Consider the following 15410-nt stretch of genomic DNA (forward strand, 5'->3'; position numbering starts at 1 on the left):
ACAGAAAGATGGAAGAAGTACCAACATCACAAAGCTGTCCTCTTAGCTCCACACATGCATACACATGCATACACATGCATGTGCGTGCACACTTACACACGCGTGCGCGCGCGCACACACACACACACACACACACACACACACACACACACACACACGCACGCACACATGCATGCACCAGTCCAGACAGTTTTAGAAGCAAGTTCTATTATTCAAGAAGTAAATAATTTTATACTCTCCAATACACAGGAAATTTTAAGAAGCGTTCTATTTACACATACCTGTTTCCTTGAGTGTTGGGACTTTCTCAGCTTTTGGAGTCTGTGATCCCTGCCCTCCTTTGTGGAAATCTGTAGAGTACAACTTGACTCTATTTAGAGTACAGACATGTGGGTGACTGTTGGGAACCATGTATGTAAAGTTTCCAAATGTCATTAAATTTTTTCCTAAGAGGAAAAAAAAAATCACTTTAATTTCAAAACAATTCTCAAATATACAGTTAACAAACCAAATGCTTGCCTTGAGACATTTCCTTAGTGATATAAGAATCAAATATTTCAACTTTTCCCTAATTTATATTGATATGGAATATATATATATATATATATATATATATATATATATATATATATATTTCAAGCAAAACAGTCATTCAATTATTCCAAAAGGTGGTACATTGTATATAGTAGATTCTCTCTCTCTCTCTCTCTCTCTCTCTCTCTCTCTCTCTTTTTTTTTGGTTTTTCGAGACAGGGTTTCTCTGTGTCATTTTGGGGTCTATCCTGGAAATTGCTCTATAGACCAGGCTGGCCTCAAACTCACAGAGATCCTCCCAAGTGCTGGGATTAAAGGTGCACGTCACCGCCGCCCGGCCACAGACACTCTTACTTTGTATACTGGCATGATGTATAGATGGCAGACTGGGTGAGGGGTGGTCATGAGGGCTTTCTGCTCACAATTATTCCACATCGTCTTTCTGTGAGCTGCTGTCTCTGATTTTCAATCAGATAATTAATTAGATCACCGTTTGGTGACTGCCCTGCACATGGAACTGTAACTGGGAGAAGAACAGGAGGCACAAAGCATGCGAGCTGCGCATCTTGGTTGACAGTGGCTTTAAAGACTCCACACTGCACTGAAGTGACAGAAAAATGAACTCTATCTCCTCTAACTCACAAGTCCAGCTTTCCAAAGAACTCAAGAACATTTGGATAACATTGATCGTTTCTAAGGTTTTATATGAACCCAAGCGTGTCATCAGAGAAAACCCAGTTTTTACACGGGTGGTGAGCACTGAGTGGGCACTGAAGAGCTGACACTTGGGTGGAGGACATAGCTCGAGGACAGGTCCTTACCTTCCATCCTCAGCACCATGGTGCTGGAGGGGTACAATGTCTAATTCCTGAAAACTGAATTTCCAAAACAATCACTTTGAGGGAAACCCCCTGATGTCAATTTATTCCTTTGTCTATCTGATAAATCACTAAGAGTCCAATATGGTTTTGGTTATAAGCATCTACTTCTCAAAGCCCAGAGAGAAAATAACAGTAGAGGATTCCTGCACATTGAGACACGTAACCTACCAAACACATCTTCACTGTGGCCACCGGTAGGTATTCTTAAGGCAGAGTAAGAAGACTAGGAAATAGGAAGAGCATATGAAAACAAGCACTTCTCCCAGCACTTGGGAAGGCAGAGGCCAGCCTGGTCAAGGGATAATGAGAAAGGGGGAGCGGGGAGAAATCCTGTGCCCTGGGATCTAGTGTGCCTTTCCTGCTGACTGAGAATCCAAAAAAAAAAAAAAAGATTTCAGCACAAGGGCTCGAGAGATGGCTCAGAGGTTAAGAGCACTAACTATTCTTCCAGAGGTCCTGAGTTCAATTCCCAGCACCCACATGGTGGCTCACAACCATCTACAAGGAGATCTGGTGCCCTCTCCTGGCCTGCAGGCGGAACACTCATTGTATACATGGTAAATAAATAAAAATTAAAAAAAAAAATTTCAGCACAACTGGTAAAGTCAAACTTGCCTATAGTGATAATTTGTGTTTTCCTAAAAACATCTCAAATATGTTAAAAGAACAAATTGCCTAAGCTTATTAAGTTTCAGCACACTTCTTATCCCTAAAGCATCGAATCTGGGGGTGGGGGTGGGTGGGTTGGGGAGGGTCCAAGTAGATGAGAAGGCTCAATAGAGCAAAGCACTAAGAACCAACCCTAGAGTGTTATCTTCTGACCTCCACAAGTGTACCATGACATGTGTGCTCTTCTGTTTTTAATTTATTATCATGTATACAGTGTTCTGCCTACACATATGCCTGCAGGCCAGAAGAGGGCACCAGAACTCATAGATGGTTGTGAGCCACCATGTGGTTGCTGGGAATTGAACTCAGGACCTCTGAACAAGCAGTCAGTGCTCTTAACCTCTGAGCCATCTCTCCAGCCCCAACATGTGTGCTCTTATACCTCCAAATGCACATCAGACACAGCCACACAACAACATTAATAAATAATTCTCTAAAAAAGAAAAAGTCTATGACCAGTTATCATAAATATGATTTTTCATTTCTATGTGAACAGAGCCATACTGTGCCTGAGATCTCTTTTAAGCATTTTAAAGCTATACAATGTCTTTTTTTTTTTCAATTTGCATTCTTTAAATATTGAATAAACTAAGTTGTTTGAATTTCTGCCTGGCAGTTTTCCAGTCTGGGCTTTACTGACTGAACTCCCATGGTGGTATTTAACCTATCTTATGTCCCACAAGTCAGTGTGTGTGAGACGGCCTTTTCTGAATTCAGCTGTATGCAGAACACCTTGGAAGTAAGTGGTGATGAAACCTCTCTGGAGCTTGGCTCTTCTGGGCTGGGACTGCTCCTGAGTGGCAGAGCGCTGGACCTTGACCAGCACAGTGAAAGGAAAAACTCACTTAGTATCTAGTTGTCCCTTTACTTATGACAATGTCTACTGCTATTCAATGCTAGATCCATTTTCTCATTAGGCAGCTTTAAAATCGTAGTATTCCTATTTTATTACGTCTCCACTCAGTCAGAATACCTTCAAACAGAAAATTCCCACTCTGTGGTTACTCAGTAGTACAGCTGAAGTCTAGCTCAGTGTTTAATTCTTCCCTTTTAGGAACCAATTCTCAAAATAGTAAGTGCATTGCCTAGCATGCTGCAGAAGTGGCATGGTTTTAGCTTGTGCATTTCATTACAATTCCAGATTTCAATAGAATTTGCTGTATATTTCAATCCATGTCAGTCACTGTCTTAAGTAATGCTAAATGGTCTTATTTTGGCCAGTAGAGGTCTCTTCAAATCCTTCTAAAATACAGTTATCTTAGACAACTCCCCTGCTAGCTGTTTGGAAACAACCTTAATTTTTTAATTTCAATAGAATGCCAGGTATTAACAGCTTTCAGTATATCTTTGGCATTAATACACAAATGAAAACTGCTTATAGGGCAAAACTACGCAGGTCCACATCTGACTCAATAAAACCAATATAAAACCTAACACAGCAACAGAAAACGTAATCAATCATTGTGGGATGAAGTGCTGAATATATTAATTCCTGCTGGCAGAATTATAGTAAAACATATTTCCAATCTTAATACCCTTTCTTCAAGGTGATATCTAAGATTAGTTACATATGGAACATCAGTCTTTAGTCTGGCACTTACTGCTCTACTTGAACAGGGTTTTTGTGGTGCTATTGTGTTGCCCAATATATTGTGCACCATAATAAACTTATCTGGGGTCAGGGAACAGAACAGCCACTAGACATAGAGGCCAGAAAATGGTGGCACACACACCTTTAATCCTAGCATTCTGGAGGCAGAGATCCACCTGGATCTCTGTGAGTTCAAAGCCACACTAGAAACAGCCAGGCATGGTGACTCACGCCTTTAATCCCAGGAGGTGATGGCAGAATGCAGAAAGGTATATAAGGCATGAAGACCAGGAACTAGAGCTGGTTAAGCTTTTAGGCTTTTGAGCAGCAGTTCAGCTGAGATCCATTTGGATGAGGACACAGAGGCTTCCAGTCTGAGGAAACAGGATCAGCTGAGGAATTGGTGAGGTGAGGTAGCTGTGGCTGGATCTGTTTCTCTAATCTTCCAGCATTCACCCAATACCAGCTTCAGGTTTGCTTTTATTAATAAGACCTGCTAAGATTCGTGCTACAGGTTTTCTCACTGCTGCATACCTAAGGGCTGTTTTCATCTAAGTTGTAGAACTCCTAGGATCTAACGGGTTTAGTCACAACAATTGGATCTAGTGACAAGCTCAGCTTTTATTTTGCTGTTAGTGCTTCTGTGGCCCTTGAGAGACACTGCTAGTGCCCACCGCTTGCTTGTCTCCAACCTAGTTTGTCTCCTACTAATTTTCTTTGGCTTTCACTTTGAGACTAATAATAATAATAATAATAATAATAATAATAATAATAATACCACCCTATTTTCTTCCCTGCAAACTGACAATTCAGTTATGTATATGTCACATCTGCAATAAAAACCAACAAAAGGATGTCTTGTAGTTTGGATTTGTCCCTAGCTAATTTTAGGGCCTCAGTCAGTCTCCTTACCTAAGAGACTATTTCTGTAGTTTCTTCCTTCCAAAGTCTAAAGCACTGACATTTAAAACTAATTAATAACATGGCTGGAGAGACAGCTCAATGTTTAAGAGTACTAGCTGTTCTCCCAAAGGATCTAGGTTCAATTCCTAGTACCTACATGGTAGCTCACAACCAACTGTAACTCCAGACCAAGAGGATCCAACACCTTTCTTTGGCATCCTCAGGAACGAGGTACACTTGTAGTACACAGACATACATGTAAGCAAAACATGCACACACATAAAATAAGTAACTTTTTAAAAACTAAGCAGTTGGTTTGGCTGACAGTTTAATCAATCAAGTGCTTGCCTTATAAGCATGAGGACCTGAACTCAATCATCAATACACACATAAAGGCGGGACATCCGCTGGAGAAGCAGATATAAGAGGATCCCCAGGACTCACTGCCAGTCTACTCACGTGGGAAGCTCCACGCCAGGAGAGATCCTTTCTAAAACAAACAACAACAACAACAACACCAAGGTGGATGGTAACTGAAGAACGACAGCCAAGGTTGTCTCTGGCCTCCACCCCTGCACATGTTCATCCAAGTGCACGCAAGCGTGAATACACACACTGCCAAACTCACGAGGAGTCTGGTTTTTGTTTTGTTTTTTTCTGAGACAGAGTTTCTCTGTGTAAAAAAAAGCCCTAGCTATCCTGGTACTCGCTTTGTAGACCAGACTGGCCTCAAACTCAGAGATCCACCTACTTCTGCCTCTTGAGTGCTGGAACAAAAGGCATACGTCACCATGCTCATTAGAAATTCTTAATAATAAAAAATCCCATCTTACAATGTGTGTGAAAAAGGGAGACTAACTCAACCTAGTTTCAATCATTAAAAATGTACTTGATAGCCAGGCGTGGCAGTATACACCTTTAATCCCAGCACTTGGAAAGGTGGAGGCAGTAGGGTCTCTGTGAGTTCCAGCCTGGTCTACATAGTAAGTTCCAGGATAGCCAGAGCTATACAGAGACCCTATCTAAAGCAAACAAGCAAAAACCAGTGCACAATAAGAAGAAACTAAAAGTATAAGTATCAATAAGGTATCTGGAGCTTCATTAAGATCTAGATAGATGGCACAGTGATTAAGAGCACTTCCAGAATACCCAGGTTCAATTCCCAGTATTCACATGGCAGCTAACAATCTTCTACAATTCCAATTCCAGGGGATCCAATACCCTCTTCTGGCTTCCATGAGCACTGCACACATGTGATACACAGACAAACATGTAGGCCAAACACTCATACACACACAAATTTTAAGTCAATTTACTTTTTAAAAGACGATATGTGACTGTCTGTGTAATAGCAACACTCAGTAGCCCCCGTTTACTTGCATCCTTTCTGGTAGCCAACATGGCAGGAAAATCCTGCCTACTCATCTAGCAAAGGTGTGAGCAAGACAGAGTAGCCCAGCCCAGAAGAACACGTCTGATACGGCTGGACACTCAGTATGAAAAAAGCCACCCCTCCAACCCCTTTTTCCCTCAGGGCAGTAAGAGCACATACTGACAACTCCATGCACCACATCTTGGATTGTATCTCTACTGTCTTGCTTAATTACTTCAACATTTGTTAAGAAAAAGTAGAAACAGCCTGCAATCTCAAGATGTGGGAACAGACACAGGAAGAGCATAAGTTCCAGGTCAGCCTAGGCTAAATGTTGAGACCCTGTCTCAAAAAGATGGGGTAGGGGGTAAAAAAATCAATAAAAGCATCTAATATAAATAATGTAACTACTAATAAATTTATTAGTACAGTAATGAACTGAATATGAATTTCAATATGTATTTATGGAACAATGTTCACTTCTGCTGCCAATTAGTACAACAGAGTTCCTGCATCTCCCATAAAGGATATATTATCAGTAAGAAAATCTGAGAGGCTGAAAAAATGGCTCAGCAGCTAAGTACAGCAAATGCCAGTAATTCAAGCTCCAAGTGATTCAATGCCCTCTGTTGCCTTCCATGTGCACTCAAGTACACATACCCACACATATGTGTGCATATACTTACACACACACACACACACACACACACACACACACACACACAAATCTTTAGACAGAAAAAGAGAAAATTTAGCCAATGTGGGGCTGGAGAGATGGCTCTACGGTTAAGAGCACTGGCTGTTCTTTGAGAGGTCCTGAGTTTAATTCCCAGCAACCACATGGTGGCTCACAACCATCTGTAGTGAGATCTGGCACCCTCTTCTGGCCTGTGTACATGATAAATAAAATAAATCCTTAAAAAGAAAGAAAGAAATGTCCTCTACTTGTATGGGTGGTTCTCATAGGCCTTTTCAAAAAAAAAAAAAGAAAGAAAGAAAGAAAAATTAGCCAATGCAGAATAAGGCAGTTAGCACTAAAATCCTTTAAACATACATAACTATAATTTTTATGTCTGTAGAACATATCTGCACTTCTATATGCATATTCTATATGCTTCATTCATTTCCTTTGTCCATTTTTGTATTGTTATGGATAGTAGTCTGTAAAAATTCTTTATATTTAGATACTAACTATACCGTCAATAGACATACTGAGTGTGGCTAGTCCAAACTGATGGGCTGTAAGTGTGAAATCCACACTGGATTCTGAAGACAACACAAACTAGAAAACAGCTCAAGGTTTTTTTTTTAATTACATGTCAGAATATTTTAATATACTAGCTAAAGTATATTAATTTCATCTTACTTTTTAAAATATGGCTACCAGGGGTTGGAGGGATGGCTCAGGGATTAAGAGCACTGGCTGCTCTTCCAGAGGATCTAGGTTCAATTCCCAGCACCCACATGGCGGCTAACACCTGTCTATAATTCCAGTTCCTGGGGATCTGGCACCCTCACACACACACAAACATATAGTCAAAACATCAATGCACATAAAATAAAATTATTTTTAAAAATATGGCCAGCAAACAATGCAAAACTACACTATGTGGTTCAACTCTTGAATACTGCCTTTTTTCTTTGCTTTCACAGAGGTTTCTCAACTTTATCAGTCAGTGGTTTCCTCCTCTGTTCTTTTGTTGTGTTGTTTTTCGAGACAGGGTTTCTCTGTGTACCCTTTGCTGTCCTGAAACTCACTCTGTAGACCAGGCTGGCCTTAAACTCAGAGATCCACCTGCCTCTGCCGGGATTAAAGGCATGTACCACTATACCTGGTCTGTCCTCTGTTTACGCTTTAGAAGCCTTAACTAGACAGGTAAGCATTCTAGAAGCAGAAACTAAAATTTATTTCTTCTGAAAGGAAATCATTTGGTTTTGGATACTGGCTCCCCCCTCCTAAAACAAAACAAAAAAATGAGCTTCAAATAGTTTTTCTTGTAGCATGCATCCAACTTAAACAGCACTTTCGCCACATGATTTTTAAATTTAATCACAGTTTAAATTTAATTTAATCACAGCTTGCTCTCTCAAATACTGTAACAAAACTTCCACAAAGGTGACATCTTAATCTAAAAGGGTTTTAGGTGTAAAAACATGCAAACATTTTGTAGTAAACATCCTAAAGAACTTTGCCAATTTACCCTCAAATGGATGAGATAGGCAATTCTTATCTGTGCTGCACAGATGTGACCTGGTGACAGCCACAGAGTAAGAACGAGAAATTACACTATCTCAGCTCATTTCACTAACACTGAAAGGGCAGTGTGGACCACATTTAGCAGCCACTATATGAATTTCAGTGTAATATGCCAAAGTTTACTTGGGGTTTTAGGATAGAGTATATTCTGTCCTTTAGACTATCAGGCATATTGCCAATAGGGGAAAACTCCACTCCATAGCTACAGTTTTCTGTCACTAAAAAAAAACTAAAAGCCAGTGTTATTGTAATAAATTAATCTGCAGTCTTAGGAGCCAGCTTTTAGATTCATTACAAATAAGATATGAATGTATTCTGCCTTACTTACATACTTACTTCTGTTACCGCTTTTACCACTCAAGAGCCTGAACGGCAACAGCTTTCGACTTCCACTCAAGTGTTTGAAACCTGAATGTTTGAGAAACGTTTCTGTAAACACTCTTTGCAACTCCCCAAGATCTGGGGGATCCGGTGGGCGGTGGATTTGGTCCTGTGCCCTCCCTTCTGGGCTCTGCTATGAGTCCTCTATATCAAGCTGTGACATGTCAAGCTATGGCAACAAGGGAGGTGAACAGGAAAAGAGCTTACAGGTTTGGTGCTAATTTAGAAATTCTCGAACAACTTAAGTTTGTCTGCGAAAGAAATGCTGAAGATCAAAACTCAATCCCCCTGCCACCCGAGGGGGGGGGGGGGATGAGGGAGGGCTTATATACAGTTTCAGGAGACATTTTCACCAAAAAGATTGTTCAGTGAAACTGCAAAGTTCTTTGGGTGTCCGGTCCCCAAACTAGGCTCATTCGACAACTGTGAGAAGCCCACGCCTTAAGATCCACACGGGGCATCCGCTTTGATCTGGGGACATTTAAGAAATGTAAGAAACACAACAGCGCAGGAGTCTCTCACTCCACCTAAGCGGCAGGGAAAACCGCGGCGGCGAACTCCGGGGACCCTGCAAGCTGGTGGGATCCGCCATTTCCCACGGCCTGTTTGGGTCGCCGTGGGTCACCACTGAGCTCTCCGGTCTGGTCTGGGGATCCGCCCCCGGGTGTCCCCACGCCCGCTGGCCCCCCTCGGCGACTCTGCAGCCGCTGCTCGCGGGGGACACCTGTGGGGACCGTGCGAGACCCGCAGGCTCTGGACTGGGGGAAGGGCAGGCTGGTCAACTGCCGAGGCCAGGAGCGGCCCCGGCCGGTCACTCACCCTGGCTGCGGCCGCCGGCCACTGCCCGGCCGCCACCGAGCCTGCACAGCGTCGCCCAGCTGCACCTGTGCGCCGCGACGGCGGCGGCCAAGCCCGGAAACATCCTGGCGGGGCAGGGGCCCCCACTCGGACACCGCCTCCTGCCTCCGAGCCGCCGGCCGCGCCAACGGACTCCATAGACTGGACCCCAGCGGACACGACTGTGCGTGCCGCCGCCGGCGGCCTCAGCGACCCGGAAGTCGTGGCGCTGTGGCGCGACGGCGGAAGTGACGGAAAACGCCGAGCTGGGGGCGGGGCTGGGGCGGCCAGCGGTGGAGACTGCGTTTCCTCCGTGTGTTTTCCCACCTGGGGTTGGCCTTTGGAAGTCCGTGTCGCGTTGTTGGAGGGATACACCCCGACTCCGCGGGGTGGGACGAAGGAGGAGAAGGCAGGGTTTGAACCCTCCGCACCGCGGTCGCCTTGCTCCCGTTACTCAACCTCGGATCCTCGGTGGTGGCCTAACAAAACTAGAGGCGTCCCGTGAAATGAAAGGTTTTACCTGTTGGTGATACTATGTGTACACGAAGATGAAACAGTTTTGAAACAGCCTAGTCCCAGAGAGAAATTTGAGCATCCTTCGCTTGTTTCAACTATTCCCACGTCAAAATAACACTACTGAAGCCAGGCGTGGTGGCCACGCCTTTAATTCCAGCACCTAGGAGGCACAGGCAGGCAGATCTCTGTGGGTTCCGAGGCAGGGTTTCTTTGTGTAACAGCCCTGGCTTGTCCTGGAACTCACTTTGTAGACCAGGCTGGTGCTGACTATTATGTCAGAAAGAAACAAGTAGAAGTGGAAAATGATGAAATGGCATTTCATGATTCCCATACACCGTAATTTCTGCGAGGTTTTTCCATGGAAGTTCCAGCATTTATCAGACACTCTAAGGTCCTGCTGGCTATCCTTGGTTTCATCCTGTTCAATTCTGGAGCAATGATGATTCTTATCATGAGACAAACCTGGCTGACTATCTGGAAAATGGACCTTAGATGATTCATTACAAAATAATGGGAATGGTTCCATGCTGAGGCTAAGACTACACATTTAATTTTGAGTACAGATCTGCTGGAATGTGTTCTTTTCCCCTTCAGGATTGATGGGGAAGGAGCTTACCCACCTGAACATTTATTTTTAGAGGTTTACACATAAAGGGACCATCAGACCACAACCAGGGTTATTGGTTTCCATTACACAACCAGTCGGAGAGAAAGTGGGTCTGTAGACACATTTTGCGTGTATAGTGCACATGCAAAACTGTTCATATTGTTTCAAACCACGTTGTTAATTCCCACCTCCATTTTTCAGAGATGTTGAGACATTTGCCTCCACTCAACATGAATGTGGTACAACATGAAATCAGACTCAGGCTCTCTCTCACTCCAAATATGTGTGCTGAAAACCATGATGTAAGAGGAAATGCAAAAGGTGTGTTGTTCTGTGTGTGTTATATGCATGTGTGTACTGTATGCGGAGACTAAAGGTTGGTACCTGGTGTCTTCCTCTAGCTGTACCTTTCTTAAAATCACATTCATTTGTGGGTGCACTGCATGTGCCTTCGGAAGACAGATTACGTGTGTGAGTCAGTTCTCCTTCCACCATGTGGGTTCCAGGGATTGAACTCATGTCATTTCATTCATCAGGTGTGGTGACAAGTGCCTTTATCTGCTGAACCATCTTGTCAGGCCCTCTGACAAATTTTTAAATTTTATTATTGTGTGTGTTTGCATGTGTGTTCATGATGCAGGGAGCATGTGCCATTTCACACTTGGGGTGGTCAGAGGACAACTTTGTGGAGTCTGTTATCTTTTACCTTTATGTGGGACCTGGGTATCAAACTCAGGTCATCGACCTTGTACAGCATAAGCAGGTACAGGTACCTGTTGAGCTATCTCCAGAGCCAAGAATGGGTTATTCTCTTGCATTTTGACGCCAACATTGCTGAGGTTGTGTGGGGAAATTTCACAGGTTTTTTGTTTCATTAGAAAGGATCTCAATGTAGCATTTGCAAAGAGATAGAACCAGATGATAGGGAGTTTTTTTTTTGTTTGTTTGTTTGTTTTTTAACTAAATTTGAGGTTGTTTTAAATGAGGACTAAAATCAAATCCCTGGAATGAAAATGTTCATGACTAAGGGGACTGACAGCTACAGGAGCCAAAGTTTGAAAAAGGGCAAGTGTAGAAAACAGGAGGTGTCAGACTGGGGTTGTTCCCTCCTCTTCTTACCCTGTGTGGTCAGTGTACATTACAGCGTGGGGCATAGGATGTGTGTAGTGAATAAAGGAATGGAAACTAAAAACTACACTTTCAATTCTCCTTTAACATCTAGCCCCTCATTCGGAAGGATAAAGAGGAAACTGCTATGACATCGTTCCAACTTCTACCCTAGGCAGTGAACGTTCAACGCACTCCCTCATTTTCTGGTCAGCTTCCCTTCGCGATGTAAATGAATCCAGGATCCATAGTGCTCCCCACTCGCTTTTCTTCTCCTCCTCTTCTCTCCTCTCCCCTTTCTTTTGTTCACTGGGGCTGGCTTTGAACAGGCAGGAACTCCTGACCTCAGCTCCCTGTCTGCTGGGATGATTTCAACAACATAAACACATTGCTTACCATTTGTTTTACTTCTCCTAATCTTAATTAATTATGTATTAATCTTAGCCATGCCCTGTCTACTTCTGGACCTAAGGAGCTCTGGAGAAATACAAGTGAGAAGAAAATCCTGTTCCTGCCCTGATTTCTGGTTAGAAAGCAGCAGATGGTGCAAAGGGAGGCCAGAGCATGGTCTGGTTTAGCCTCTGGAAGATGACGCCTCGGCTGTGCCTGAGAAACAGTAAACAATCCTGACCATGAATGTGGCTTCGTTCCAAAAAGGAACAAATTCACTGAAGCATCACATTGCCCGTTCCTCTGCACAAGAGGAAACTTTAAGAAGCCACAGACTTCCCAAAGAAATGAGGCACAGGAAAGATGCCAATGAAGAGAAACAAAAGGAAAGTTTGAAATTAGATGCTAAATGCTCTTTTTAAAAGCTACAAATATGAAGTATCAAAGAATTATTACTAAGCCCACGTCTTCAACAAGTGAACTGCAATCAAAGGTCAGAAGTACAAAAAAGAATGATTAACTTGAACCAGAGTATCGACTTCAGGTTGCTTTAGCAACTTTTGTACCCTTGCTTGTTCTGAGCGTGGACTCACATTCTTATTCCTTTCCCATGAAAATAAGGCTTTCCCTCCCCCCTAGTAGTTAACTTATCTCTACCCCTAGCCAAGAAACACCAGTCCATAATGGAAGCTATACTTCAGCCAAGATTCACAACCCTAATTCCTTTTCCATGGAAAAAGAAAAAAAAAAAGTTCCAGTTGCTAACTTACCCTTCCCCCTAGCCGAGAAATACCAGTCCATAATGCAGGCTGTGCTTCCAATTTAGGGGCTGGGCTATTACTTGCTAGGATAAAAACAGAAGCAATTGTCGCCCATCACCCCACCTCACTTACCAGCCCAGCAGTCCCAGCACCAGACAGACATCTGAGCAGGGCTCCAAGAGTGGAAGCCACTAAGCTTAAGATTTTGTGCTGAGGAGACACTTAAGAGGATTCAGCAGATCAAGGGTTGCTACATCAGAAACAAACTGCAGAAAGGGTTAGGCAAAAGCAGAAGTGTAAGGAAGCTACTGTTACGATCTAGGTAGGAGATGAATGTATTTTCTGTTCCTGTGGTAACTGGGGCTGCTGAAAACACAGTCTAATTCTGGGTATATTTGAAAGCATACCTGGCAATTTGGGGACAGGGTCTTTTTGAGACATTCTAATGACTTAATGCTTTTGACAGTATGTTGAGTTAATGCATACTAGTGGTATGAAACCTCCTACATTAATCGTTTTACAGTTCACACAACCTAATATATGAAGCAAAATGTATTATCAGTACTATGCATTAACAGTTTAATAAATATTACGGTTGAGGTGGCTCAGGGGGTAAAGTGCTTGCCACACCAGTGTGAGAACCCGAGTTCAAATTCCCCAAGTCCCCTTAAAAAGCTGGTTGTGGTAGGACACATCTATAATTCTAGTATTCCAGTGGTGAAAAAGGAGGGAGAGGCAGTGAATCCTTGGACGCTCATGGACCCACAACCCTAAAGACCCAGTTTTGAGTAAGGTGCAAGGCAAGGACCCACATCTAAGGTTGTCCTCTGGCCTCCACAAGGACACCACAGCATGCTTGTGTCTCACACAAATTTTTATTGCCTACCATGCACACATCATGGCAATTTAGTAACAAAATTTTTAAATATTTTAAATAACACCAGAGTTTACCAAGATGATTGGGGTTAAAAGTGTTAACAGTGCCCTAAGCACATAGGCTCATTAGAGGGGAAAGCAGTCAAGCTGCTTGGAAACTGTTAAGAAAAAAGAAGAAAGAAAGAGAGAGAGAGAGAGAGAGAGAGAGAGAGAGAGAGAGAGAGAGAGAGAGGAAAGAGGGAAGGAGGGAGGGAGGGAGGGAAAGAAGAAAGGAAGGAAGGAGGAAGGAAGGAAGGGAGAGAGAAAGAGAGAGAAAGAAAGAAAGAAAGAAAGAAAGAAAGAAAGAAAGAAAAAAAGAAAGAAAGGAGGAAAGAAAGAAAGGAGGAAAGAAAGAAAGAAGGAAAGAAAGGAGGAAAGAAAGAAAGAAGGAAAGAAAGCACAAGAGGGCCTCAGAAGGAAGCCTGGTTCTTGGACTTCCCAGGACTCCTGAAGAAGGAAAGGATTAACTTGTTGAGGCTACTCTGTTGGTGGGATCCCAGCTGACTAATTTTGTAAGGGAAAGGTGATTTAATCTATAGCAAAACAGTCTTTAGCTGGCCAATTACACACACACACACACACACACACACACACACACACACACACACGGATGTTCAATCATATTTCATATGTAGGTTACAGTTTAACCATAAAGTCCACAAGCACTAGCTGCTGATTTTAAGTTCTCGTCCTTAGGTTCCATTCAGAGCCGTGAGGTCTTGGGCTCTGGAAAGCAACATGTGGTGATATGACAGTCAGCAGAGACTCTCCAAAGAGCCCTTTCATATACAATGTGACTAAGAATAACTTATGTATCAGGTTTGAAAGACTCAAAATGGGGGGAAAAACGAAATACATCAATTAGCTTGTCTATCTATTGTTGAAATGTTTTAATTATATTGAGTAAACAAATCATTAAAAATTAATTTTATTAGTACTTTTATTATGTTTTATGGTGCTGGGGATGGATCCCATGACTTTTTATATAGTAATGCAAAGGACATACTACCACTGACCTACACCCCAAGTCTCTTTTTATTGTTTTGAATGTGGCTAGCAGAAAACCTAAATTTACCTACATAACTGGCATTGCATTTCTACTACATACCACCCCTAAGTCTAGGGCATCTTTAAGTATTCCCTTCCTTCAAATGCCAGCTACAATTCTTTTAAGTCGTCATCAAAAACCAATCTTTCCCTGCTCCAACTGGTGTGTGTGTGTGTGTGTGTGTGTGTGTGTGTGTGTGTGTGTGTGTGTGTGATGGCAGCAGGGGTGGGGGGGGGGGGGGGGGGGGGGGGGGGGGGGGGGGGTGGGGGTGGTAATATGCGTGTGTGCAAGCCCACCTGCATGTGGGGGCTGGAGGAGGACAAGAGATGCTGAGCTCTATCGCTCTCCCTATTATTCCCCCCCCAAGACAGGGATCTCTCTCACTTCCTAAAGCTCCTGATGTCCCTGCCTCGCACAGTGCTAGGGTTACAGAAGCACATGGCCATGTCCAGCTTTCTATATTTCGTTCTGGGGATTTGAACTCAGGTCCTAATGTTTGCACAGCAAACACATCTACCTGTGGAGCCATCTCCCCAGCCCTCCAACTGGTTTAACATCAACAGCGGGTAGGTTTCAAAATGTGTGTAGAGAGCACAGGAGAGTCGTCTTCATTTGGGCCTATGAAATGTATCTACTGCAAG

General features: G+C 43.1%; 1 protein-coding gene across 1 annotated transcript in view; it reads right to left on the reverse strand.

The window, feature by feature from the left end:
• The window catches only part of Slc30a9 (solute carrier family 30 member 9), a 50798-nt gene extending 41145 nt beyond the window's left edge, over positions 1–9653 (reverse strand). The window contains exons 1-2 of the mRNA XM_036201127.1: positions 9408–9653; positions 282–446 (exon numbers count right to left, since the gene is read on the reverse strand). Coding sequence (XP_036057020.1) covers positions 282–446; positions 9408–9510 — 268 coding nt within the window. The 5' untranslated portion in view covers positions 9511–9653. The remainder of the gene's footprint in view (positions 1–281; positions 447–9407) is intronic.
• Between the last annotated feature and the right edge of the window lie 5757 nt (positions 9654–15410).

Source organism: Onychomys torridus, chromosome 10, assembly GCF_903995425.1.
Source record: "Onychomys torridus chromosome 10, mOncTor1.1, whole genome shotgun sequence".
Taxonomy (NCBI): Eukaryota; Metazoa; Chordata; class Mammalia; order Rodentia; family Cricetidae; genus Onychomys; species Onychomys torridus.